The sequence below is a fragment of the Hippocampus zosterae genome, chromosome 6 (genome assembly GCF_025434085.1).
Source record: "Hippocampus zosterae strain Florida chromosome 6, ASM2543408v3, whole genome shotgun sequence".
NCBI classification, from domain to species: Eukaryota; Metazoa; Chordata; class Actinopteri; order Syngnathiformes; family Syngnathidae; genus Hippocampus; species Hippocampus zosterae.
This window is the reverse complement of record NC_067456.1, coordinates 4,329,604-4,354,744: the sequence shown is the minus strand read 5'-3', so window position 1 is coordinate 4,354,744 and position 25,141 is coordinate 4,329,604. Positions and strand designations below refer to the sequence as shown.

The following is a 25,141-nucleotide window of genomic DNA, read 5'->3' as shown; positions in this document are numbered from 1 at the left end:
TGGAGTTTGCATGTTCTCCCCGGGCCTGCGTGGGTTTTCTCCGGGTGCTCCGGTTTCCTCCCACATTCCAAAAACATGCGTGGCAGGCTGATTGAACACTCCAAATTGTCCCTCGGTGTGAGTGTGAGTGCGAATGGTTGTTCGTTTCTGTGTGCCCTGCGATTGGCTGGCAACTGATTCAGGGTGTCCCCCGCCTACTGCCTGAAGACAGCAGGGATAGGCTCCAGCACCCCCGCGACCCTAGTGAGGATCAAGCGGCTCGGAAAATGAATGAATGAATATTAAGGGTGCACACGTGGAAAAAAAAAAGAGACAACCAATTTTCAAATATCCAATCTTTATATGCAGCTAAGCTCAGTAGCAACTACACTTGGGCAACTTTAGCATACAGATAAAACGGTCCATCAAACTTTGAGCGAAAGAAACAGCCTGACTGCAAAATACCTTACGACTCTTATCAATAAAATTCAGCACAAACATCAGATTTAACTGGACATTGAAAAATAGCTTTCCTTCCTTTTTCAATGTAAGACTTTTTTTTATTGTTGTTGTCTCGCCTTCACAAGCTTGTCTCGTTGTAATTGATGACTCAACATTTTCTCAGGCATGTACAGTATAGTGGATATAGAAATGGTGACGACCTCCAACCCCCCGGTTCCGATGCCACATTTTTGTGATATTGAAAAAAAAAAAACAAACATTTTCACAGCCCGTTATTGGATTTTTATAACTCCTTTTGAGATGTGAAGTAAACGATTCGAAATGTGGCAGCACAAGTGTGTCTTATAACATTTTCACGTGTTTTAGAGATTTTGTTGTAGTCCAGTGAAACAAAGAATGAACTTTTCGCCCAAAATTTCAAAGGACGCCCTCGACGCAAAACACTCCCTAACCTGAAATTCTAGGGGCAACACACTGTAACTGGACGTGCGCTATAAATATTCACCTTTTTCACAAATTCTCAATACATTATGGAGAAGTGGGCTGAAATGTGGAGCAGAAGTTTGTCAACAGCAAAAAAAAAATATGCACATACACAAAAAAAACAAAAGTGCAATGTCACTGATCCCACATGCATCAGTAGATGGGAAAAATCTACTTTCACCGTTCCAAGTTTTAGAGGCACTCTGGAGACCTGCACTGCTCCCCCACCACATCACCCCTCCAAAATAAAAGCATTGGTGGAAGCATCATAATTTGCGGCCATTTTTCTTCAGTGACAAGACGGGATGTAAGCAATTATGAACGGGTCAAAACAGCAGTCAGTGTTCACACAAAGACTTTAAATTTGTGATTTATCCGAGAGGCACTTGAGTGTAATGATGGGTGTGTAGTGACACATTTTTTACCATCTTTGTAACTCCGTTGCTATACAGATGAATTCAACATAGGTCTCATAAGTGGCAGAAAACGTTTTGAAATGATTTTTCTCGTGCTTGTTTGTTTTTGTTTTCGTCACAAAGCCTTGCCATTGGAGCAGGGGTGTGCAGACTTTTTATATCCACTGTAAACACAAACACACACACACACACACACGGTGTCGTTGATTGTCTCGATGAATACGTTAAAGCACTCACACGTCGGGCTGTGGCGTTCTGAGCAGACATCTGATTTAATCTCGTTCCTGTATACATTCTTTGTCATCATTCCTTTGCACGGACACATTTAAACGCAGATAATGAAGGCCTTACATCAGTTAACAAATCCAATTGCAAAGTCGACACACAGTCATCGTAGTTTGACAGAAGTGCAGATACCATTTCGGCTGAGATCAAGAAAGTAAGGTGTTCTTTTTTTTGTTTTTTGTTTGTTTTTCCTCCATTTTTTTTTTCATTAAATACATAGAGACAGATATTCACGTGTGCAAGTGGATGCGTGGTGTACCGCCACGGTGGTCAACAGCAACATCTCAAATGAGCAAAGAACCATGAACAATGCTTGACTGCCTCTTGCCAAATCGCACTGGGGGCACCTGAAATGAACGGTTTATATATTTTTTTGGTTTTTATTTTTTATTTTTTTCATGATCACAGATACTATACCAACACTTAGAACACTGAGTAGGTTTTCTAGATTACAGTTGATAATAAACAGGCTGTAATCATCATCCTTGGGGGGGGGGACAAGAAAAACAAGACTGAGAGCCGAAACGCGTTTCTTTCAAAACCTTCCCGTTGACCGTTTTCTCTTTATCAGTCTTTGATCGTTTGGCTTTGCCGAGACGTCTTTTGCGGGAGGGAGCTGGCCCTCATGCCAACGAGGGTCCTTTTTTTTTTTCATCCGTGTGGTCCGTGGTCATATGACAACGAATGGAACGTCAAGCACTTCGACTCGTTTGTTCTTCTTCTTCTTGTTTTCTTTAAATTTGTTGCACTCTCCCGGTCAGTTGTTGTTGTTTTTTTTTTTCTTTCCATGTCAAATGTCCAGCGTTGCCGCCTTCTTAATATCAGTCAGAGAAATAACACCACCTGCTTTTGGGATCATCTTGTGGGAGGGTGACCTCTTCCCCCCCCACCCCTCCTGGCACTTCTACAAGGCATGTCGAGCCCAGAGCAAAGCCAAAGCCAGGCCAGGAAGCAGAGCCCAGACGTTGGCATGCACACAGGCGCAGTGATCCCCTGGCAGGCCCTGAGGTTTGCCGGGCCCGCCATCTCTCGGTTCGGGATACTGAGCGCACGGAGGGACACACACACACACAGAAAGATGAAAAGAGTTAGACATGTAAAGGTTAGGCGTGACTCACACACTCGCTCTCATGTTGTGGCATTTGATTCGGGGCGCAGGTGACACTGGGCCGCCGTCGGAGCAGAAGAAGGAAAATGATGAGTCAGAAAGTCCCCAAATCTGCAAAAACGCGCGGGAGACTCGTTTTGGCACGAAGGTGAAATCTTCGCTGGAGCAAATGTGTTGATTTGCATCCCGCGTCGCTTTTGTGCCGTCGACTCTTTCAGGTCAGGCCAACCCCGTTTCCTCAAGCTATCATTACGGAGTTTATTTATGAGGGGAAAAACACACTGGCAAGCCGAGCTCGTGAAGCTAGCCGCGCTCGGGGGTGGGGTGGGGGGAGGGGGGGGGGGGGGTTCGCTTCAATGTTTCATTCGGCATAAATTAACCGCGGGAAGAGGTCAGAACGACATAGTTAAAAGGCAACTCGTCCTACGTGGTTTTGATGGGGGTGCGGGGGAACAACAGACGATGCTCACAGAACTTTTTGCATCGTGTGCGAAAATGAGAGAAATGTGCCACGATGGTCGAATTATAGCAAAGAGCAATGGCACCACATCAGTCCTGATATTAAAATGCCCGGCCTCTAGAGTTGCAATATTATTGCTAAACAGAACAATATCCTTATGTTGTTTTTTTTCCCTGAGACCAATTGTTGGCATTTTGAGAACTTTTCCAATTTTCTAACCTTGTCGTAATACAAAAGCGAAACAGTTTGCCTCCGAGTTCAAATAGTCACACTCAATTTGTAAGCGGCATCATTTTCAGTGCATCGCAGCAGTACACAAACGCATCAGAAGGTTACATGAAACATTTTGTACTGCGGCGTGGCCTCAACTCATCTCCCCCAATGTAACCTTTGCGGAAATTGCACTTTATGCCATTTTCCCATACATTGATAGAAGAACACCCCCCCCCCCCCCCCGCCCCCCAAGTAAACGTTATCTCCCCGCACCTCATGGAATGAGGTATAAGGAGAATCTAAATAATGAGAAAATTGTGTTGAATTATCATTGCAGGCGGAGTGCATTTTTCTTTCCAGGAAAAGATAGAGAGCCCGCCACAAAAAATAAATGCTTAACCAAAGGCTGCCAAATATGAAGAGGGTGGAAAAAACAACAAGACCAAAAAAAAAAAAAAAAGCCATGAGTAGCTTTGACAATGCACCAGGCACATCTGCAACTAAAAGCCAATTAATTAGCAGGGGCAGCGATGTGTGTCAGCAGCCTGTTGACATGAGGCCAGATCGCTGGCTGCAGCCAATAGCCACACATGCGCCGAGGCCTTTGACAAGGCGTAAACACACCCACGCATTTAGACACCGTGACCGAGCAGGCAACATCCAAACGCACTTGTTTACTTAAGCTTGTTTGCCAACTTTTGCCAGGCCACAAATAGTTGACAAAAAGTGCATCATTGAGAGGGTTTGTCCACACGGATTTGGACGTAATTCAGTTTTTGTTTTTTTCTTAGCAGCCTGGACTTGCGTCTGTTCAGGATCGATTAAATTCAATTGAGCTGTAAAATCAACATATGACTGTGCTCCGGCAGATGTAAAAAGTCTACACAACACTGTTCGTATGTCAGGGTTGTTTTTCCTCGTGTGCGGTGGTTTCGTAAAAAAAAAAAAAAAATAGAAGTGGAAGCCATAGTGATTTTCCCCCCCACAGATCTACCAGGTTCTACTTTTATTTATCTGTTTTATTTATTCACACGAAAGAGAGCTTATTCATCAACTTCAATGAGTTGTCAACTCGCAAAACCGCTTTTTCTGGCAACTTTGACCAGAAAGTTCTACCAAATACGTGTTGTGTAAGCGTCGGTCAGCAAGTTCAGTTGCATCAATAATTCAAACAAACCACGTCAACTTTTCACATTTCATGAAACAATCTGTCAACGTGGGCTGCACTTCTTAACCTTTGAACCGATGTAGATACTACATACATAAATGAATAAAATATACATGTATAAACAAAAAAAAATAAACCCAACCGACTGAAATGAAGCCCCCCGCCCCAATTGCAGCCTCGGGAATTCAAAAGCGACATACCACTCCATTGCAATGTCAATTTGGATTTAAGCGTCCAGTTCTCGTTTTAGCAACGGGAACGTGTTTTTATGCTATTAAATCGCAAACGCCTCCTTTAACTAGTTGCCGCTTCAGAAAACCGAGCACATATGAGCGCATTACATCTCGTGATGTCTACCTCTGAAACTTGCAAAGCTCGCAGGACCGAGCTTTCCGCCCACGTGTTTACTCACTGAGCATGGGATAAAGCCCACAGTCAGAAGTGGAAGTGACGTGAGGAATAATTACGCATCTAAATGAGCTGTTGAGGCCTCAGTATGAGTGACCTGAGAGGGCTGAGTCAAACACACACACAGACACACACACACTTTCCGTACTTCTCACTGACTGCACTTCATATCGTAGGTCATTGTTTGTCTTGCTCCTAGTACATTTAATCACGCATCCGTCCGTCCATGAATCCATTCCTCTTTGCCGTACGTGCGTGCGTGCACACACTTCCACATTCACGTGTCGATCGACAGTACGCTCGCAGCTCTCGATCTGCTCATTCGGTACTGCGAAAAATTCTGCCACCACTGTTTGTTGTTTTGTAATTTGATTTCGTAACACATTAAATAGTAAGACGGATCCTGTTTGCAGGATTACTGTCTTTTTTTGGGAGCATTTCACGTTTTATTTTATTTTAAATTGACTGCTTATTTTCTATTCGGCATTGCTTGGAGGAACTGTGAATACTTTATAATACTGTGAGAAATAATTCTCTTTGGCAAATGATATCTGACTTGAGTCTCTTGAGTGGTTTAGGTCCTATCTAGCTGACAGAACCTTTTGTGTCAGCCTTGGCTGCTCTGAGTCACGCACTGCTCCCCTGTCATGTGGTGTTCCACAGGGGTCAATTCTGGGGCCTCTGCTGTTCTCGCTGTATCTGCTCACATTGGGTTCCATCTTAAGGAAACACGGTATTCCCTTCCGCTGATATGCAGATGACTGCCAGATCTATGTCCCACTGAGCAAGAAAGACACCTTCTCATGAAGGCCACTCCTATCCTGTCTGGAAGAAATCAAAACCTGGATGGCACAAAATTTCTTGAAATTCAACGAAAAGAAGACAGAGGTGATATTGTTTGGTCCCAGTGGCCCTTGAAAGTGGAGAACTCGTCGTTAATTTTTGAAATATATCTTTGGTGAAATATATCACCTGTCAAAATTAGACCAGCAAGATCAGTCCAGCATTGTTTGTGCCATTCTAGCAGTACAGCGTTGGTTCATTAGAGATGTTGTTTTTGGAATTCTAATCAGACTTTTGCGCGGTAAAGTACGTCGACCCAACCGAGCATCCACGCATCCACGCATGCACGCATGCATCGCACCATCATCCATTCAACCATGCACGCGTCCATCTCCCACGTGATGCGCTCGCTCGCAAGTCTCCATTCGCATCCTCTGCCATCAGGACTCAAACAAGGTTCTCCCAATTAATCTGTCATCCGAGTCGGACGAGTTTTAATTGCCGGGCGTCGAATGCGAGGCCGCCCAAAATGTCTCCGTAGCTCACTCACTAATTATAGACTTCCTGCTTGAGTAATCGCACGTCTTATTGTTTCCTAATTACCATTTTTTACAATAAATTCAACGCCGCGCCGTTGTTAGACAGCCACACATCGGTGCATCAATACTGTCATGCGCACGCAAATCCACAGAGGAAAACGTCGCCCTCACACCCACCCAGCCGTGCACGTTTTTCACCGATGCGGCTCATTATGATTGTTTGTTCTCATTGCAACCGTCGTTCAGGTGACTATGTCTTCACAACTACACGGGGGGGCGAATACGATGCCGTGTGACCGCGAAGGCCCTTGGAACGACGCCAAATATGTACCGAACGGCCGTTCATTCAGCATGCAAATTTGCATCTGTAAATATTCCGCCGTGTGCCGAAGGGATTCGACTCTTAAAAAAAAACACACAAAAATAAAAGTAACATCAGCGGCAGGCAGCAGGATAATGGTATCGCGGCGAAATCTAATTTCGCTAAGATTTGTAAGCAGGTCTCCTGCAAAGGTGAGAAAACATCATCAGTCATAAAGTAGAGGTTGCACGGGAAGGGGGTGGGGGGGGAGGTGGGGGGGGTGTTGGTATACGCCGTCCAGCTGAAAGCGCAGCGTAAAAGATTTCTTCCCTCTACCAGAGAGACAGTGGGGGAGTTTTTGGCAGTCGGCTTCTGTCGCACATTATTTGAACGGAAACTGATGCGGCGTTCTATTAAAAGACAAACATTGGTGCGCTTTTTTCCCGTAGCAGACGTTGAACCCAGTTCCAGTCGACTTGACTGCGGCGTTGCGAGGAGACGGCATTCTGTAGAGTGAGAAGCCCTGGGCCAGTATTTGAGAACCACTAATCCAGATTAACCCCCCCCCCCCACCCCCCCTTACCAACTTCCATTTTCTTTCACCGTTCCTTTCTGTGGCGGGAGAAATATACGTTTTCAACAGATGTCATCAGCTTGGGCGTAGCGCAAAACTGTCTTATCGCGAAACGTGGGGTTTGATGTGCCAATTGTTTTAAGATTGAAGTCGATGAGAATTTGGACGACGCGCCGCGTTCGGCTTTACCGCCGCAAAATCCTCCTTTCATGGTTGCCTGAGTTTGAGGGGTGATTTTGTGGTTCTTCAAGTAATAGGCCTATTTTCTTTAACCAACGCATGCAAAGAAGACCGGGACGTACCCGGCGCTATGCGCAGAGATGAACCTTTAGTTCACCCCGGAGAGATAAACTCGGCACAATACATCCGCGCATACGAATGTGATGCCGAAAACACTGGCGGCGCTTTCATAAGAGGAGCGTTACCTTCACAATAGTCACAAAGGGAGGCGCGGTGGTTGGCGCCAAAAGATCCGACGTGGTCTTCGCCGTGGCCGAGGGGTCGGGGACGGATGCGTTCTTGCTGGCCATGTAATCCAGACCGTACCCAAAGGCCTGAATGGCGTTTCCTGGAAGCGACACACATGCGCGGCTCGTGACGACAGGAAGCCGTTTCGCACCCCGGCCAACCGCCCGATCTTTGGCAAGCGACGAGGTAGGCGTGTGACGAGGGAGCGACGGCGAGCCAAAAAAACTCGTTTTGATTCGTCGGCGGGATTAAGAGTCGCATGCCAAGACTCATCAAAAACAATCTGAGATTTGTGTTTTAAAAGCTGTCACCAAGGGGAGGCCGCTAAGGATTTTTCCTCCTGCGGAATAGCAAGCGCTGGCCTGCGTTCAATAACCAAAGATGTGCCCTCCTTATGTAAGCGTTCATGTCGTCGATTAAACTTTTCGGCAAAGAAAATCCTCAGTGATTCAAACAGACGCGCTCATCCAATCTTTGGTTCGTGTCCTCCCGCTCAATAAGGGAGCTTTAGCGCCGCTCGGTCGACAGCGAACGGACACAATTGCAGTGACGCGCCCACACTTGGAGATGATGAACTCCAATTTGTTTGGCGATCAATGCGCGCACCACGAAATGGGATCGTTTTAAAACAAGCCAATCAGTCGGCTCGAACAGGGGCAGCATTAGCCTGTGAATGCGTATGTGAGGCGCTTCTTCGCCGTCGGTGCATTTTGTTGTGTCTAAGCACATGCGCGAGCCGCTGCAAGAATGCGATAAACTCCCGTTCAGTCGGCTTTTCAGACACGTGGCAAAATAGTGGCGGCCTACCTTTTTTTTTTTTCCCCCCGCTTCTCAGCCGTTGAAAGCGCCACGCTTTTGTCTCTTTGTTCCACCCGGGAGGCGAGAAGACATATAATTGCTTGGCAACCACCTCCATTATAAGGTCAGTTTGGAGAGATGACTTTGAATAGATTTTATACCACTGATCAAATTCAAAACGGCGCGGAACACAAAAGGTGAAACGGTCCCGCGCGTCTAAGCCTGCTGGACATCAGCATTTTGAGATCTGCGTGTTTTGCACCGACGTGATACTGGGGAAGCAACTTACTTAACGTGCATACATGCGCTGGATGCCACATGAGGATCATTGATGTGGTTCCCTACAAGAGCTGTAGCCCCCCCCCCCCCCAAAAAAAAATTGTCATGATCCTGTATGCTTGGTTTTTCAGTGTACGACGAAACGTGGAGGGCGTTCCCTCCAGAGCCGCACCGGTTGCTAGGCTTCCTCATTAACCAACTGCCTATTTAAACTTTGCCACGCTGACAAGTGGCTGTTAGATTATTTTGCCTTGCTCACGACTCTTGTCTCCAAGCGCCTGTTTATTGTTTTTTAACCTTGTTAGAGGTACCGAACACAATCTGTTCATATTCACATTCACCGAACCTTTCATGAGTGGAAAAACAAAAATATGACTCTTTACAAATTCGAGACGTAAGAAATGCATTCATTAAAAACGACAGTCACATGTTGACTGCTGAGCGAGCACTGATTGGACAAGCAATGTCATGTGATCACCTGCAGCCGGTGACGGCTAAGCGGGCGTGTCATAACTAATTGAAATGTTGAGTTGGTTATGTCTTAACCTCCATGGCAGAGACTCCGTCGATCCCCTAAGGCCAATTCACCGAACCCGGGTTAAGAACCACCGTTCTAGACGTTCTTGACTTTTTGCCCCATAGCTTCTCACCACGTTTTTGTGCAAGTATTTTATTTTTTTCATGGAAGTAATTCTGGTTGTTTATTCTCGGTTTGTATTTCTCGTGTGTTGGATTTTCTTGTCCTTTCAGTGACGAGCAATTTACATTTATCTTGTTCCTTGCTTTTTACAAGTGTTTTCGGTTTGTTTCACTTTGTCCTGATTTGTTGTCTTGCATTGTACTTTGTCGGTCCTGGGTTTTGTAAATAAACCTTTCTGTGAAATTATTATCTGAGTCCACGCTTACGGAATCCCAATTCTGAGCGCAGCTTTCCGTAAAGCTGACGAAAATGCATCAAATAAAAACGTGCCTGTTACGAAGATTATAGTGCTCACTTTCGATTGACCAAAAGAGATTTTTTTTAAAAATCGAGAAAGAAAAGTATTTGTTTAATTGTTCTCATATTGTGCTGGTAAATACAGAGAATCATTTGGAATATTTTGCCCTGATATAGCAAAATAAGGTAACCAACCAAAATAAGTTTGACGCAGCCACCAACAAGCACATCAATAATATGAATTTACAAGAAGACCTCTCGTGAGTAACTGTGTGTGAGTAACCGTGCTTTATTTGCTGGTGTTTTATTCTGAAATGCATTTTCTGGGGCTTTTACATGTTGTTTCCGGTCCTTCGTTTCCTGTGAAGCACATTGAACTGTCTCTGTATCCGAAAGGTGCTGTAGAAATAAAGCTGCCTGGCCTTATGTGCGACATTACATCGTTAGTTGCTAGCGATGAAGTCAAGCCAAGTACTAAAACATATTTTTTTTCACGGTGTACAGCTCGCTTGCTCCCTACAGCGGACGTTCCCAACTCGTGTGCTACTGCGGGTGCCGAGGAAAACGATCCGATAAATAGTCTTACAAGTATATCTTTGTTCATCTTTCTTTGCCAGCGACGCCCAGTGATGGGCAGAATAATTGAATGCTCTTCCACAAGATGGTAGAAGGTACAAAAAAGTTTTTTCATCCATCTGTTCCTAATCATACATCGGAAAAAAGGCGTGTCATCCCGCGAGCAAATCGGCTTTTGCGTTCAATCAGAGGGGCCTGGATTTGTTTTGAATATTCATTCATTCATTCATCTTCCTGACCGCTTGATCCTCACTAGGGTCGCGGGGGGTGCTGGAGCCCATCCCAGGTGTCTTCGGGCAGTAGGCGGGGGACACCCTGAATCGGTTGCCAGCCAATCACAGGGCACACAGAAACGAACAACTATCCGCACTCACACTCACACCTAGGGACAATTCAGAGTGTTCAATCAGCCTGCCACGCATGTTTTTGAAATGTGGGAGGAAGCCGGAGCACCCGGAGAAAACCCACGCAGGCCCGGGGAGAACATGCAAACTCCACACAGGGAGGCCGGAGCTGGAATCGAACCCGGTACCTCTGCACCGTGAAGCCGACGTGCTAAACACTGGACGACCGGGCCGCCGGATCATATCCATAATTTCTCTGTTTTGAATATTTATTGATTTATATACAGGTATATACTTTGTGTATATATATATATATATATATATATATATATATATATATATATATATATACTGTATATATATTTTTTTTTTATGTCAAACGGTTGTCTTGGCTTCATAAAGGTTGGGAAAAACTGCCACGCGGATGCTGTCGGAGAAGGCTCTTCAGTCGTACGTAAAACCGGCAGATGACTACCGGTGCTTCGCATGCCCAATTGAAGACCGAAAAATACGATGAAATTGGGAGTCAATTGTCGTACATTTTGCTTCATCGACCATCTTTCACATTTCGCCGCCATTGTTAGAATTGGACGCGATATCAACGAGTACATTGATACCCCATCCTTGGATTGCAGTCGCTATTACAAACAGCAGCATTGTGTATTCTCTCCTACCCGGTGTGTCGGAAGTTTATCGCTCGTTCCCCTCGACTGCGGGAAAGGGGGGCGGGGGGGGGGGGGTGTTTGGGGGGGTAAGCTGCATTTTAGGAGTTATTTTTCAAGACGCCTCCTCAGCTCCGTGCCTCATCCCTCATCTTGCACATTCAGCAAAAAGGCAACCCCTGTAATCTATTGAAATGGTCTGAAAGCATTTTACCCACACGGGGAGAACACGTTCAAGGTGTCGCGTAGCACCCAGCGCCATATCAAGGAAGGATTTTTTATTTTTTTCCCCCCGCTCCCGACTGAAAGCGACGCGAGGACGTTTGAGGGAGCCACCTTGTCGAGCTGCAGCCTCCACCCTCTTCATGAGCGTGAGATGCTCGGAAGATATGTATTATTTAATTCTCTGCCTGGGATTTGTATGGCGTGTTCCTCCCCCATAAGCGATAAGCCTGAGATCGCTCGTGAAAATGACATGCAAATGGTTTCTTTTGTGTTAAGGTCCGGGCAAGATGTGGCTCAATGGAAGGATGAGCGGAGAAAAGAAAGCGACGTCTTTCCGACAAACTTAATTCACTAATTCCAACTTAATACGCCGGCAAAGACATGTCTGTTGAAATGGAATGAAACTGTCGAGCTGACAAATTTGTGGGACAGACAATCGGTGCGGGGCGGCCCGGTCGTCCAGTGGTTAGCACGTCGGCTTCACAGTGCAGAGGTACCGGGTTCGATTCCAGCTCCGGCCTCCCTGTGTGGAGTTTGCATGTTCTCCCGGGGCCTGCGTGGGTTTTCTCCGGGTGCTCCGGTTTCCTCCCACATTCCAAAAACATGCATGGCAGGCTGATTGAACACTCTAAATTGTCCCTCGGTGTGAGTGTGAGCGCGGATGGTTGTTCGTCTCTGTGTGCCCTGCGATTGGCTGGCAACCGATTCAGGGTGTCACCCGCCTAGTGCCCGAAGACAGCTGGGATGGGCTCCAGCACCCCCCGCGACCCTAGTGAGGATCAAGCGGTTAGGAAGATGAATGAATGAATGAATGACAATCGGTGCGCAAAAAAGAATTCAGAGCTGTGACAAGATGGGATCTAAGATCACCCCGCTGTCAGTTTCTTGCTAAGTCATTCATCGCTAACCAATTTCCCTGAAGCTTCATTCCAAATTTTTTTAGTCTTGGCTCAGCTAGCGTTTCCACGCGCCACCCACGTGCCCGATTCCGGCGCGGAGGAGCGGACGCAACCCGACTTTAATTTGCTCATGCGCCACGTGAGTCGAGTATGAGGAAAGCGGACTCACTCAGGCAAGTGTTGTCGGTGAAGCTCTGCAGGAAATTGGCGCACTCCTCTTCCTGGTTGCCGCTGCCCTTGCAGGTGCACCAGGGCGAGACGACCCAATGGCTGAAGCTGCTGTCCACGTAGTTGGGTGTTATGTCCGTCCCTGCGAATACACGTGCGAGCATAAGCGCATTCCAAACACATCCACGCATTAGGATGAACATCTATGGGTCACTAATGGACAATAATGGCCGACATTTATTGCAAAAACGCGGCCACGTGGGAACGCCAGCGCTCGTTGTAATACTTCATTTTCGATGTAAAGAGGAACATTGCGCCGATGAATATTTTGGCAAGCGCTTGTTTTGCCAGCGCCGTCGGAGGAGAACAGCGCTGCGGCAAAACACTTCACTTTTGAAAGGTCTGTCGGCGGGAGTCGGCCATGTCATCCACTTTGTGTGAGCAGCGTGACTTATCTCCTCGCTGTGCGCAGTGGATGCGCCCATGCAACTCAGGCGCCGCGGGTGAAAAAAAAAAAAAAATTCACTTTTGCACCGCGTCTAATCTCCGACGAGCCCGGACGTCATCGCCAAGGTGCCGTTATCGAAATATGTATATGCATTAGGCCGCGCGCATTGTTGGAGCAACATTTAATATGAGCAAACAGATGGTCATCAAGTCTTTTAATTAAGTCAACACTCTCTCTGTGCCTCCCTAATTACTTCGAGTAGTAAACTGATGGCCAGGCCGCTGGGGGAGATATCCGTAGCCGCAGGGGGGGTGGGGGGGGGGAGCTGACAATCTCACTCCTCTGCCTGCTCCACAGGATAAAAAAAAAAAAAAACAACGAAGACAAGAGCACCGTGCAGCGGGCGTTTCTTCCTCTCTAGACCACAAAAACCGTCTTCTGTAATCTCACAGCACCGCTGACATTTGTGAACAATATTGTGAGATCTCCCAGCAGGTCTTCCTTTTCGTTTTCTCTTTTCCCTTTCAGACGCGCTTTCACTCCATCGCAGTGATACTGACCGATGAGTCGTGTGTAGGAGGCCAGGCAAGCTTGGTGATTGTCTTGGTTGGGACAGGTGCTCACTGCGGGTGGGATGTTGCGGCAGTTTCTCATGAAATCATTCATCCGGGATCTGCGCAATAGAGAGAGAGAGAGAGAGAGGATATAAAGAAAGTGGTCAAAAAACACAAAATATCCACCAAGTGAAGTCAAAAATGAGTTGGGGAGGCTGCGTCGTATGCCGTGGAAGTGACCAGTGCCAAAATTATGTGAGGAGCACCAATGTTTTTGTGGCAGTCAAACAGGTGGACTATAAAAAAAAAAAAAAACAAAAAAAAAAAACCTGGGCTCCCTCGTGAGTATTATTTTCTTCTTTTTCTTTTTAATGATTATTTTTCGTTCACGTGACACGCACCACAAAACGGGCGGGAATCGCTTGATGAGCGTCATGCTTCCTTTCGAGCCCTTCTTCTACGATTATCCCTCACATCTCAGAGGTTTCCCCAAATTGACTCAGGGCGCTAACCTTGGGTACTGATAAAAAAGTGTTCCGTTTTATTTTTTGGGTGGTTGTTGTTGTTGTTGTTTTTTTTTTTTTTGGTGTGTTTGCGATAAGAGCTTTAAGTCTGCCGAGGCCCCCAGGGTGGCATTGCTAATCCACTTAAGTAGGTTTATTGGGAGGAGCGTGTGCAAAGTTACTCTGTCTGTGCTCCTCACATCACTGCTGCCCACTCCGTGAATCACAAACCATTTTTTTTCTCTCTCTCTCTCTCTCTCTCTCTCTCTCTAGTTGTTCTTCTGACCGCTTCCTCGAGCCTCTTTATACGCTGGGCTCTGCGGTGGATTTTAAGCCGCTATCTAACTAACGCAGGTAAATTTCAATTAGTGTACGAACTGAATAAATATAAAATATGCCTATGCAGACACGCCACAAAATAGTGAGCAATAGGTGTTCAGAACAAGTTAAAAAAAAAAAAATATATATATATATATATATATATATATATATATATATTATATATTATATATATAAATTCTACCCTTTTTTTTTCTTTGGAGAACGATTAATTTTACATTAAATTGCTGCTATATGTTCATTGAACACCAAAATGTTTTTTTTCAAATATTCAATGGTTTAATCCTTATTTAGGATAAGGGCCGAATTTGACCCTTTGGGATTTAAGATAAGATAAGATATCCTTTATTCGTCCCACACTGGGGAAATTTACAGTCTCCAGCACCAAGAATGTACGCGGGTGTAACAGTCTAAGGGTAAAAAAAAAAAAAATCTACCTTAAAAAAAAAGATGCCCAGATATGACTGATGCTATGAAAGCGGATTTAATTTACGGTAGCAATACGGTGACTATACAGAAAGCTAATCTTTTCACTGCCTCACTTTATCATATGAGAAAGACCCCAAAATTATGGACAGGTATGGAAAATATAACGGCAGTATGTTGCCGGACTGTTTTTAAAATTCATCAAAATTCCCTTCGATGTGTTATATGAGTTGTGGTAATATATGATTTTGTTGGCAAATTCAGCAGAGCTAATACATTCATTTTACTGCAACGGGAGACATTCTTTTGGAGAAACTTGCATTGGGTTTTATGCAAGCATGCAAAAAAAAATTTTTTTTAATCATACAGGCACGGCGTAGCTGGAGAAGAGTCCAGTTTGAATTTCATAGAAGGACCAAAAAACATCCAGTTGCAGCAACATTTGGAACAGTCTGTGTGCGTGACATCAGCGAATCTTGAGAGATTTTTGCAAATATGATGCTAAAACACCACAGCCTGCATCAAAAAAAAAAAAATTTTTTTCTTTTCTACGACTTTGCAAGACCACCACAGAAGGTTGCCAATGCTGTCCAAGTAAGGTGAAGACCAAACATAAATTTAGTGCGGCGGAATGACCAAGCAGTTCTGTGTCCTGGCTACTCAACACAAAGTCTCAGTTATCAAGTTCCGAAAACATTCTTCTCCCTCTGCGTATACGTCCTCGTCAGAGTTAATGATGCAGAAACCAGTTTTGCATTCGTGTGGCAGTTAAAAGCAATATAAACAAACAAAGACTCCAAAACAAGGGCTGAGTCTCATGCTGTGCTGAAAGCCAACGAATAAAATGCTTTTAAAAAAGGACACTGAAGCTTTTCTAATGCACACCGGGAGGTCGTATCATATTTTCGGAACAGCCAGAGAAAAAGCTTTATCTTCTCTGAGCTTCTGACTGAACTTGTTACCTCCCGGGAGCAGCCGGTCAGCTCACCTGAGGCAGCGGGAAAGAGTGTTCCAGGGGTAAGGAAGACCATTAGGAGATTTGATAATCCTAAAGTCAACTCTTACGTGCGCAGTAGGGATGTTTGATGCCCCTTTTTTTTCTTCCCCCAGACAGATACTAGTATGAGATATCATTTTCAAGCACTGATCGACACAAAGTGCCTTTAGTAATTTTGATATGTAAAATTGCATTGGTAAAAAACGTGCATGCGTCAAACCGCCGCAGTTTAGCGCTAACTATGGCAGAGCAGGACTTGGTCAATATCCGCCTTATTCATTCATTCATTCATCTCCCGAGCCGCTTGATCCTCACTAGGGTCGCGGGGGGTGCTGGAGCCTATCCCAGCTGTCTTCGGGCAGTAGGCGTGGGACACCCTGAATCGGTTGCCAGCCAATCGCAGGGCACACATAGACGAACAACCATCCACGCTCACACTCACACCTAGGGACAATTTAGAGTGTTCAATCAGCCTGCCACGCATGTTTTTGGAATGTGGGAGGAAACCGGAGCACCCGGAGAAAACCCACGCAGACCCGGGGAGAACATGCAAACTCCACACAGGGAGGCCGGAGCTGGAATCGAACCCGGTACCTCTGCACTGTTAAGCCGACGTGCTAACCACTGGACTACCGGGCCGCCTATCCGCCTTATTATTTGGCCTAAATATGGCTGCCTCTGCGATTACATTAAAATATTGGTCCAATATTGAGACCTGCTAATCGGTATTTGCCCATCCCGAGAGTGCACAGACAACAAGTGGAGGGAGGAGGAGCAGCAATTTGTGCTCCCTCTTTCGTGTTGCAGTTAAGAGATCACCAACAGCATTTTAAACTGCCAAAATTCAGTTCACACAAGTTTTAAATTGGCTAGTACGTCTGCCTCCTCGCTTTAGCATGTTCTCGCCCTGCCTACCAGGGTTTTCCCTCCGCTTTCTCCTACATTCCAAAAAACATGCCGAAGATGCTCATTTGCCCATACATCTGAATGAATGAGAGTGCGAACGGTTGCGTATCCGTTGGTGACCTGGACCTCAAAGAACTTCTACTCGGCCGGATGGAAGACATTTCCTGTCTTGAATTGTTTGGAAATATGACCAATGTGACGATTACCAGCATTCTTGATTGTGTTTGATTTGTACTTCCTCCGAAATGATCACGCGGTCCTGCTGTTCCCTTCCATTACCAAAATACAAATGACTTTTATCGTTATAACCCCCCCCCCCCCCCCACCCCCGCTGTCTTTACAGAGCATTTTAACCAGCACAGCCAATCCGAGCTGAACGCTTTATGCTTCACTTATGGCCGATTTTATTTTTAATTTTTTTCATTTGTTCTGCTGCTCAGCCAGTGTAGACAAATTGAGCCTCATGTGTGTTGAGGGGACAATATCCGCTTTGTTGATGTCTTTTACGTGGCCTTCTCGGAAACACACCTCACAAAAGGGAAATCTTATCAGCGTGTGATGGTCTTCTCCCGGGCCGCTTAATCATCTTAATGCCTGCAAAACGGATGTGAAAATAATCACCTTGTGCACTGGTACTGTGTGTACCCCCTGAAGACATGCTGCCTTTTAACAAATGCGATGAGTTCATTAGCGAGAGGGAATAAAAGAGATGAAAACCCCCCCGAAATGATGTGTTTCAAAATCCTGACCGGCGTGTGTGTGTTTGATCCATTTGTGGGATTCACACGGTCCCGTTGTGAGATCCGAGAGATGAAATCGTATTGAAACAATGCACCATGGGATGCGACCGCCGCCCAAACCTTCCGTCACCTTTTTAAATATGCATAGCAGCTGCATCACCTTCACGCGGTGCGACAGTGCTACTCGATCACGAATGCATCGCCGTGTGGCTTTTCCAAACATTTCTGAAGCAGCTGCGGACCCGCTTTGATGAATAATGAGCCCTCTGGTGCTGATGCGGAGCCACCCCGGTGCCATCAGCAGAGGGAATATTGTCATTCGTGGAAGTCCGTGAGGAAGATTCAGGCGGAACTAAAACGGGGTATTTAGAGAGAGAGTCCTTGTGGCGAGTTGACGACAAGTGTGCGTGTCCGTTTGTTACGCTTTATCCTAAATCTGTGGGTAAAAAGTGCACACAAACGGATTTGTTTTGGGAGGATCATGGGGGTGACCAGGTGAAAGTGTGTCTTTCTTTCGGCTTTTCACTGGAGTGTGGTATGATGTGATTGACGGAGAACCCCCCCCCCCCCAAAAAAACTATATTCAACTGCATCTCCGCTGAGCATCCTAACAAATCACCTTCAGAGCTTGCAAACAGACGCTAATTTATTCATTCATTAGGGCTCCTGCAAGCTGTCCCGATGCGTTGAGCCGACGGGCCGAACCGTTGTTTTGTTTTTTTTTTCCGCCAATACTGCCACTAATGTCACATTTAAAGTGACGTGGAATCGAATTTGGAATGAAACGGAATCCAATTTTTCATTGCGCATGCACAAGTGCCGAGCAACGAAATTCACTCCACCGTGACAACGCATCCAAGATGCATCAAAAATAACGATCAAGAGAGGGACACAGAAAGACGAGTCGCCCAGATTTTCTTAGATGAAAAAGGAAAACATAAAGGAATGGCTGTGTGGGAGGAAAGAACTTCCAGGCTTTGCCCTTTTAACCCTCGTAGTCCACCGTTTGCGATAAATACAAAATTATGTCTTTGAATCAAAGGCAAAGGCATTCGGAAAAACACGAGAGAGCTGAAACGTATGGGGGGGTTCTAAAATGGCCGACATTTCATGACGTCACCGGCTGATAATTCTCAGGCATTGCAGCAATAATAAAAAAGGTTTTGATTCCGTAATCTTCACAATTTACATATTTTGCACCATAGAGACCCATTACAATTCATATTTTTGAATGCATCGTAAACCTAATGTGTAAACATGCATTTCACGCAATTTTTACGTCAATCGCTTTGTTTTCGCTTGGACAGACGTATGCATGCCACATTGTTGGGTTGAGGTCATTCCAATTGTGGAACATTTAGGTGGCGCCAGAGGATCGCAAATTGGCTTGGTTGGTACCTCCAGACACAATTTTTTTTTTCCTTTTGCAAAAAATAAAGAATAAAAAATCTCAAAGAACTGATAAAAACTATATATGTATGGATAGCACAGATGCCTCTGAACATTTTGAGTGTTTGAAAAAAAAAACCCCTCTTCTTAGCAAAATGTCTCTGTGAGTTTTAGTTTTCAAATGATTTTTTTCTCCCATCTTTATGATTCATCAGTTGGTATGATTAATACCCTTGAAATCAATATTTACTCTTCGAATGAATTCATCACCTTCAAAACGCCTGAAAACTCACCATCCTCTACCTTGGTGAAATCTATTCATTTTAGGAGTCGAGGAAACGACCTCTCAAGACACATTGAGTCGCGCCCCCAAGATGAGTTTCACAAATCAATGCAAAAGTTGCTTTACATATAACAAGCGGAACAAAAAAAAGTCACAATGCCCCCAATGCCTGGAATTGAACAGGAAGTCTGTTCGACTGTCACAGTTTGTACTTTTGCAAACTCATGCAAGGGAATTTGCCCAAACGAGACCAATTGGAAGAGATGATGTGGTGCGCCATGGGGAATTCAATCTCATTCGAATTGCCAGAAAAAAATTTATTTATTCCATTCATCCATCCATCATCTACCGCGTATCCGGGGCCGGGGCGCGGGGGCAAGAGCTTTAGCAGGGAAGCCCAGACTTCCCTCTCCCTAGCTACTTCTTCCAGCTCTCCCCGGGGGATCTCGAGGCGTTCCCAGGCCAGCTGGGTGACATAGTCTCTCCAGCGTGTCCTGGGTCTTCCTCGGGGTCTCCTCCCGGTGGGACATGCCCGGAACACCTCACCGGGGAGGCGCTCAGGAGGCATCCGAATCAGATGCCCAAGCCACCTCATCTGGCTCCTCTCGATGTGGAGGAGAAGCGGCTCGACTGTGAGCCCCTCCCGGATGACTGAGCTTCTCACCTTATCTCTAAGGGAGAGCCCGGACTCCCTGCGGAGAAAACTCATTTCAGCCGCTTGTATCCGGGATCTCGTTCTTTCGGTTGTTGGATCAGAATTTATTGACAAATATATTTTCATTTGGCTTTGACGTTTTGTCCACAACTGTCATCATGAGGACGGAGCTCTTGTTGCCTTTGTGCGCAACTCCAGCAAAGTCCGTTCAGATGTTGAAAAACAAATACATATACCCTGATGGAGGGTATTCAAAATATGGTTGTGGAGGTGTTATTTATGTCCAAAAGGACGACCAAGAAGGAGACTCAATGACGCAGATACATTTTTTTCGACTTCTTAAGGGTAAAGGTTCTTTAAAATTGCAATGCTGGGTTTTTTGGGGGTTGTTTTTTTTTTGTTGTTTTGTTTTTTGTCAGGTAAGGCAAACATGCGACAAAGCGCCGTCTTTTCTTTTTCCCCCAAGTGAAATTCTCAAAGACAATGATGGCTTTAAAGACAGCAATTTAACGTTTACGGAGGCGTGCTGAGTGTTGGCACAAACGGTGTTCCGACCCCGGGATGCTGCAGCACGTTTCAAGGTTTCCACGTGATTTCCATTATAGCGCCACCGAACGTCACTCGCTGCCAAAATTACAGCTTGTCGAACTCAACAGAGGTTTTTTTTTTTTTCTGGTCATTTCAGCCACTCAGCCCCCCCAAGAAAGTGCCAAAGGATCCCCCACCGAAGTAGACTTCTTACAGCCAACCTGACACTTTAAACACAGTCATTCAGGCCGACGCCGAGTGAGTGTCCGTCCAGCCTGGCAGCGAGAGGAAAACGAGCGGCTTTTTAAAATGGATTCTTATTCCGAACGCTTGATGGACATGACAAACAACGTGAGTCCAATCAGATGAGTGTCAGTCGTAGACACTATTTCCTCTCTTGATGAGACACCGAGACAAAATAGCTATCAGCCTCCCCAAATCCTCTAATAGCTTCCAAAGGATGATTATTTCTGTTCCAATGAGAAATTGCCGCTCTTCTCCCTTATCGCTCGTCTTCAGCATAGCGATGCTGTCAGCGTTATCTCTCCATCATCGACACGAGGCACAACAACCGCGATGACAATGGCGGCCACTTAATAGGAAGGCATAATAGCACTTTGGATGAGGCAAATGAAAAAACAAAGGAGGTGCTTTTCTGTTGCGTTGGCCTCCTCGCCGACGTTTTATCTCCTTTCTATCCTTCGGCTTTCACCCCCTTATCCTCTTCTTCCTCCCCGCTCTTGTCAGCCTCAAGTGGGCCCATTTGCAAACTTGCCATTAAGGAATTTGAATGCGCCAAAGCAAAATCCGCAGCCGCGTGTGTGTGTGTGTGTGTGTGTCGTTTTGATGCACATCAGAGGACAAAACAATGGGCAACATTTATCGCGGAAGCTTGCGCACATTGTGATGCGTGGCTCATTACGTCAATAATTATTATGAAAAAAAAAAAAGGCAAACAAAGCACTCTGACCTTGTGTGGGGAGCAGAAGCGCTATTTGATTGAAAAAAAAAAACAATAAATAAATAAATAACAAGGCCGCTATATCTGTAATAACAATAATAATCCTAACGCCCTTACATCCTTCAAACACCGCTCAATTGCACTTTTAAGTATTTCCTTTGAGTCTGCTGCCTCACTTAACGCTGCGTGTGACCTTGAGGCTAACTTGCGCCAAAGTCGTAGGCCACTACATCGGATACACTCGCAGAATCTAACGAGAGACGTTTCAAAATGGAACGATATGGGGAAAGCAGTGTGGTCGAACTGGTGCTTAGCACATCTGGCTCACTCTTTTGAGGTTCCGGGTTCGAATCTCAGCTCTGACTTTCCTGTAGGGTGAACCTCAACATGTACTTTTAGTGAAAGACTGAAATTGTCCAAGGCGGCCCGGTAGTCCAGTGGTTAGCACGTCAGCTTCACAGTGCAGAGGTACCGGGTTCGATTCCAGCTCCGGCCTCCCTGTGTGGAGTTTGCATGTTCTCCCCGGGCCTGCGTGGGTTTTCTCCGGGTGCTCCGGTTTCCTCCCACATTCCAAAAATATGCGTGGCCGGCTGATTGTACACTCTGAATTGTCCCTAGGTGTGAGTGTGAGTGCGAATGGTTGTTCGTCTCTGTGTGCCCTGCGATTGGTTGGCAACCGATTCAGGGTGTCCCCCGCCTACTGCCCGGAGACAGCTGGGATAGGCTCCAGCACCCCCCGCGACCCTAGTGAGGATCAAGCGGTTAGGCAGATGAATGAATGAATGAAATTGTCCATCGATGTCCGTGGTCTCTTCCAAAGACGGATGAGCTCAACCGTGACCCGAATGATGCCGCGCGCGACAGAAACCGTATGGATGTTAAGTGGAAGAGCGATTTACAGCGACGCAAGCTCTCAGCGCGATGCGGCTCGGCGATGACTGCAAACAACCACAATCATACACACAAGACACATTTTTTACCTCTTGAAAGGCTTATTTTTTTTCATTCCTGTTGTATTTAATTACCGTGTCCAGGTATTTTCTCATGTTGCGGCATGTCCATTTATTTTCCATTGGCCGTGCTTGCACCTGCTATTTTTGGCACCGCCGCACTCGTTGGGATTCCCAGTCGGTCCGAAAAAGAGCCATGTGGACAGATGGTACTCAGTGAAAACATGAGGAAGCATTTTTCTCGCCCATTTCGTTCGTTCGTTTTTTCTTTTTTAATGCTTTATTTTGAAAGCATTTACCACAGTTCTCCTTACGTGGTGGACACATTGACTTGCAGCTTATTCGATACCAGCAGCTGCAAAACAATTTCGGACCCCGTACTGAGCGTGAATGAATGAATGCTAAATCAAGCATCCCGCTCACTCACACCCCCCCCCCCCCCCCACACACACACACACAGCAGTAAGAGGTGGGTAGATTATTCAAGGTTATCTTAACTCACTAAATATTGTCCAAACATTGCAAACAGACCTTCCCCGCGCAAACAAATGTGCTGGGAAACGTGAGCGCGAGTTAATAGTGCGCTACTGAGCTCTTGTTAGCGGTAATTAAATAACTATTAGTTGCACATTAAAGTTACACCTTTTTTTTTCAGGCAGTCTCGGCCCAATTCATGTTTTATATTTCATACGTCAAATTAAGGACGAAAGAAATAAATTTGCTCTAGGATTTTGGTCGACCACCAATTTGCTTGGATTTTGAGAATTTTTAGAGTTGGCGCCAAAGAACCTCGATTAACACTATGCTGCCTTTTGTTTAATATTATTCCCATGTCCCTTGCAGTGATAAAAAAAAAAAACCCTTATCAAAACCGAAGAATAAAATGAGAATATAAAGCAAGCGTACAATATGTAGCATATGCTGTTCAAAAAGTTTACTTTTCATGGTTTTGAAGGAGTCTGCAAACCAATAACTATTTAAAAAAAACGGTGATAGGAAAGTCCTGAAATGCAAATCAAGGATAAGAGGGATGCATCAGTTTTGTTCCAAACCATACACACACACACACACACACACACAGTTCACGCTGTACACAAAGATAAGTCCCATTTGCATTAATAATAGATGTGATACCACTAGAGGAAGTGAAGGCGAAGGAAAATTAGAAATGCCTCGTCAATGATGCCTACAGTTTGCATCGATACATATTTCCTTTGATAGTGCGGTTAAGACGGTCAGTGAGCACAAGCACACACATTCACACACACACATGGCATATATCGGAATGAAATTCACTTTCTTTAGCAGAGACCTCCCTCGGTGTTCGTCCTCTCTCGCTTGCCTCTCATCTTGTTTACAACTCTCATGTGCAGCCAGCATGTCTCACACAGCCAAAAGCAAAGGCCCGATCACTGCACAACACTGCAGAAAAACTCTACACACCAGGCAAAGGTCACCAGTTGGCCCATGATTCATTTTCAAAATCGCAGCGTTCCATTTCGAGGAGACACACTTCACTTGAAATAGTCAAAGCACGGAGAAATGTGTTCCTTTCATTCAAAGGTATTCCATTCGCCACCTAACCAAATTGGGTACGTATCAAGCATTGTATTTAGCTTTGAAATGCCATTTTTTTTGGTGTTCTATAAACACGATGCGCCAACTTGAATAGAGAAGCAAACCGCCCTTTGCAAAACCAAATTTTCGGATTTGAGTCGGAACGTCACCTCTGAATGTTTGAGTTGTCTCGGTTCTAACACTCTGGTCTCGGTAGGTGTGACACAATGTCGCCTGGCAGAACGACATCTACTGAGAACAAAAATGATTATTGTTGGCCATGAAAACGTCGAGACAACAACGCAACCCAGTGTGTATCTTACAGTGTTATTTCTCCCTTCCCTCCGGCCCGCCCTCCAACGCCGTCTTTCTTGCTACCTTCAGACTCCCAGACCACATAAAATCACCCGACGAGCATTCCATTTAACTGTTAAGCAGTGAGTCAATAAAGCCTAGCTCACACCTGTTGTTTACAAGCTATCACGTCGTCCTAGCGAGGGAGACGAAATATGAAAATACACACGCTAGCTTTGCGCAAGCTAGTAGCTGCTACGACGCAAGCGGACGGATTTAAAACCGGTCCAAAAGAACACCCTGAATTCTGCCAGTGTACGGTAAAGGTTCCTGGAGCTGACAGTCAGTTATTTTAAACTAAAAAGCAGCCTTTCCGTAAGTTGACACAGCTTGCGTTAGCGTGTCAGTGTCTTTTCAAAAAAGTGAATGCGCGGCTTGCCAAAGCGGATTTGGAAAACCGTTATTACCCAATAAGATTTAAAATTTTTGGCATGCTTTTCAGCAAAAGTACCATGAGTGACCCATCAGAGATTCCAAAGATTATAAAGGGTAAACGAAGAGCAAACACGTACTTTGGGTGTGAGTCTGAACTCAAATTAGGTTTTTGCTAATTGAGCAGAGTATGCCTACACAGTCAACTCATTTACATTCACGCCTATTGACAAATTGAGAGAGAGAGAGAAAATAAATAGTTCTGGCCCAATGGCGATCTCAAGCACATAGCGTTTTGGACTACAAGGAACTTTAAAAGAAAAATGTTGTCAAAGACTTACTGGCGTGCCCAAGAAAAGTTTAAATAATAATTCCTTGAGACCTTTTGAGGACTCAAGGAATTATGATTTGGGTCACTCACTCTGCCTGCTGCCGTTTCTCAGCAAACCGATTTTGTGTGCGGCGCACACAAAATCAATTTGCGTGCGTGTTTATGTCATTATTTCTACCTGTTGCGTGATCGATTGTCACTCAGCGCTCCACCTTATAAAGCAGTAGGCAAAGCATTCAATGAGCAAGCGACCACCGTTAAGCGTGGGGATGTGGGTGTAATGTGGGGGATATAAATCAAAAAAAGTGTGGCA

General features: G+C 45.4%; 1 protein-coding gene across 1 annotated transcript in view; it reads right to left on the bottom strand.

Moving 5' to 3' along the window:
* Nucleotides 1-320: 320 nt before the first annotated feature.
* Nucleotides 321-25,141, bottom strand: part of LOC127601792 (GDNF family receptor alpha-2-like) — a 67,225-nt gene continuing 42,404 nt past the window's right edge. The window contains exons 5-8 of the mRNA XM_052067449.1: nucleotides 13,544-13,656; nucleotides 12,537-12,677; nucleotides 7,605-7,747; nucleotides 321-2,667 (exon numbers count right to left, since the gene is read on the bottom strand). Coding sequence (XP_051923409.1) covers nucleotides 2,530-2,667; nucleotides 7,605-7,747; nucleotides 12,537-12,677; nucleotides 13,544-13,656 — 535 coding nt within the window. The 3' untranslated portion in view covers nucleotides 321-2,529. The remainder of the gene's footprint in view (nucleotides 2,668-7,604; nucleotides 7,748-12,536; nucleotides 12,678-13,543; nucleotides 13,657-25,141) is intronic.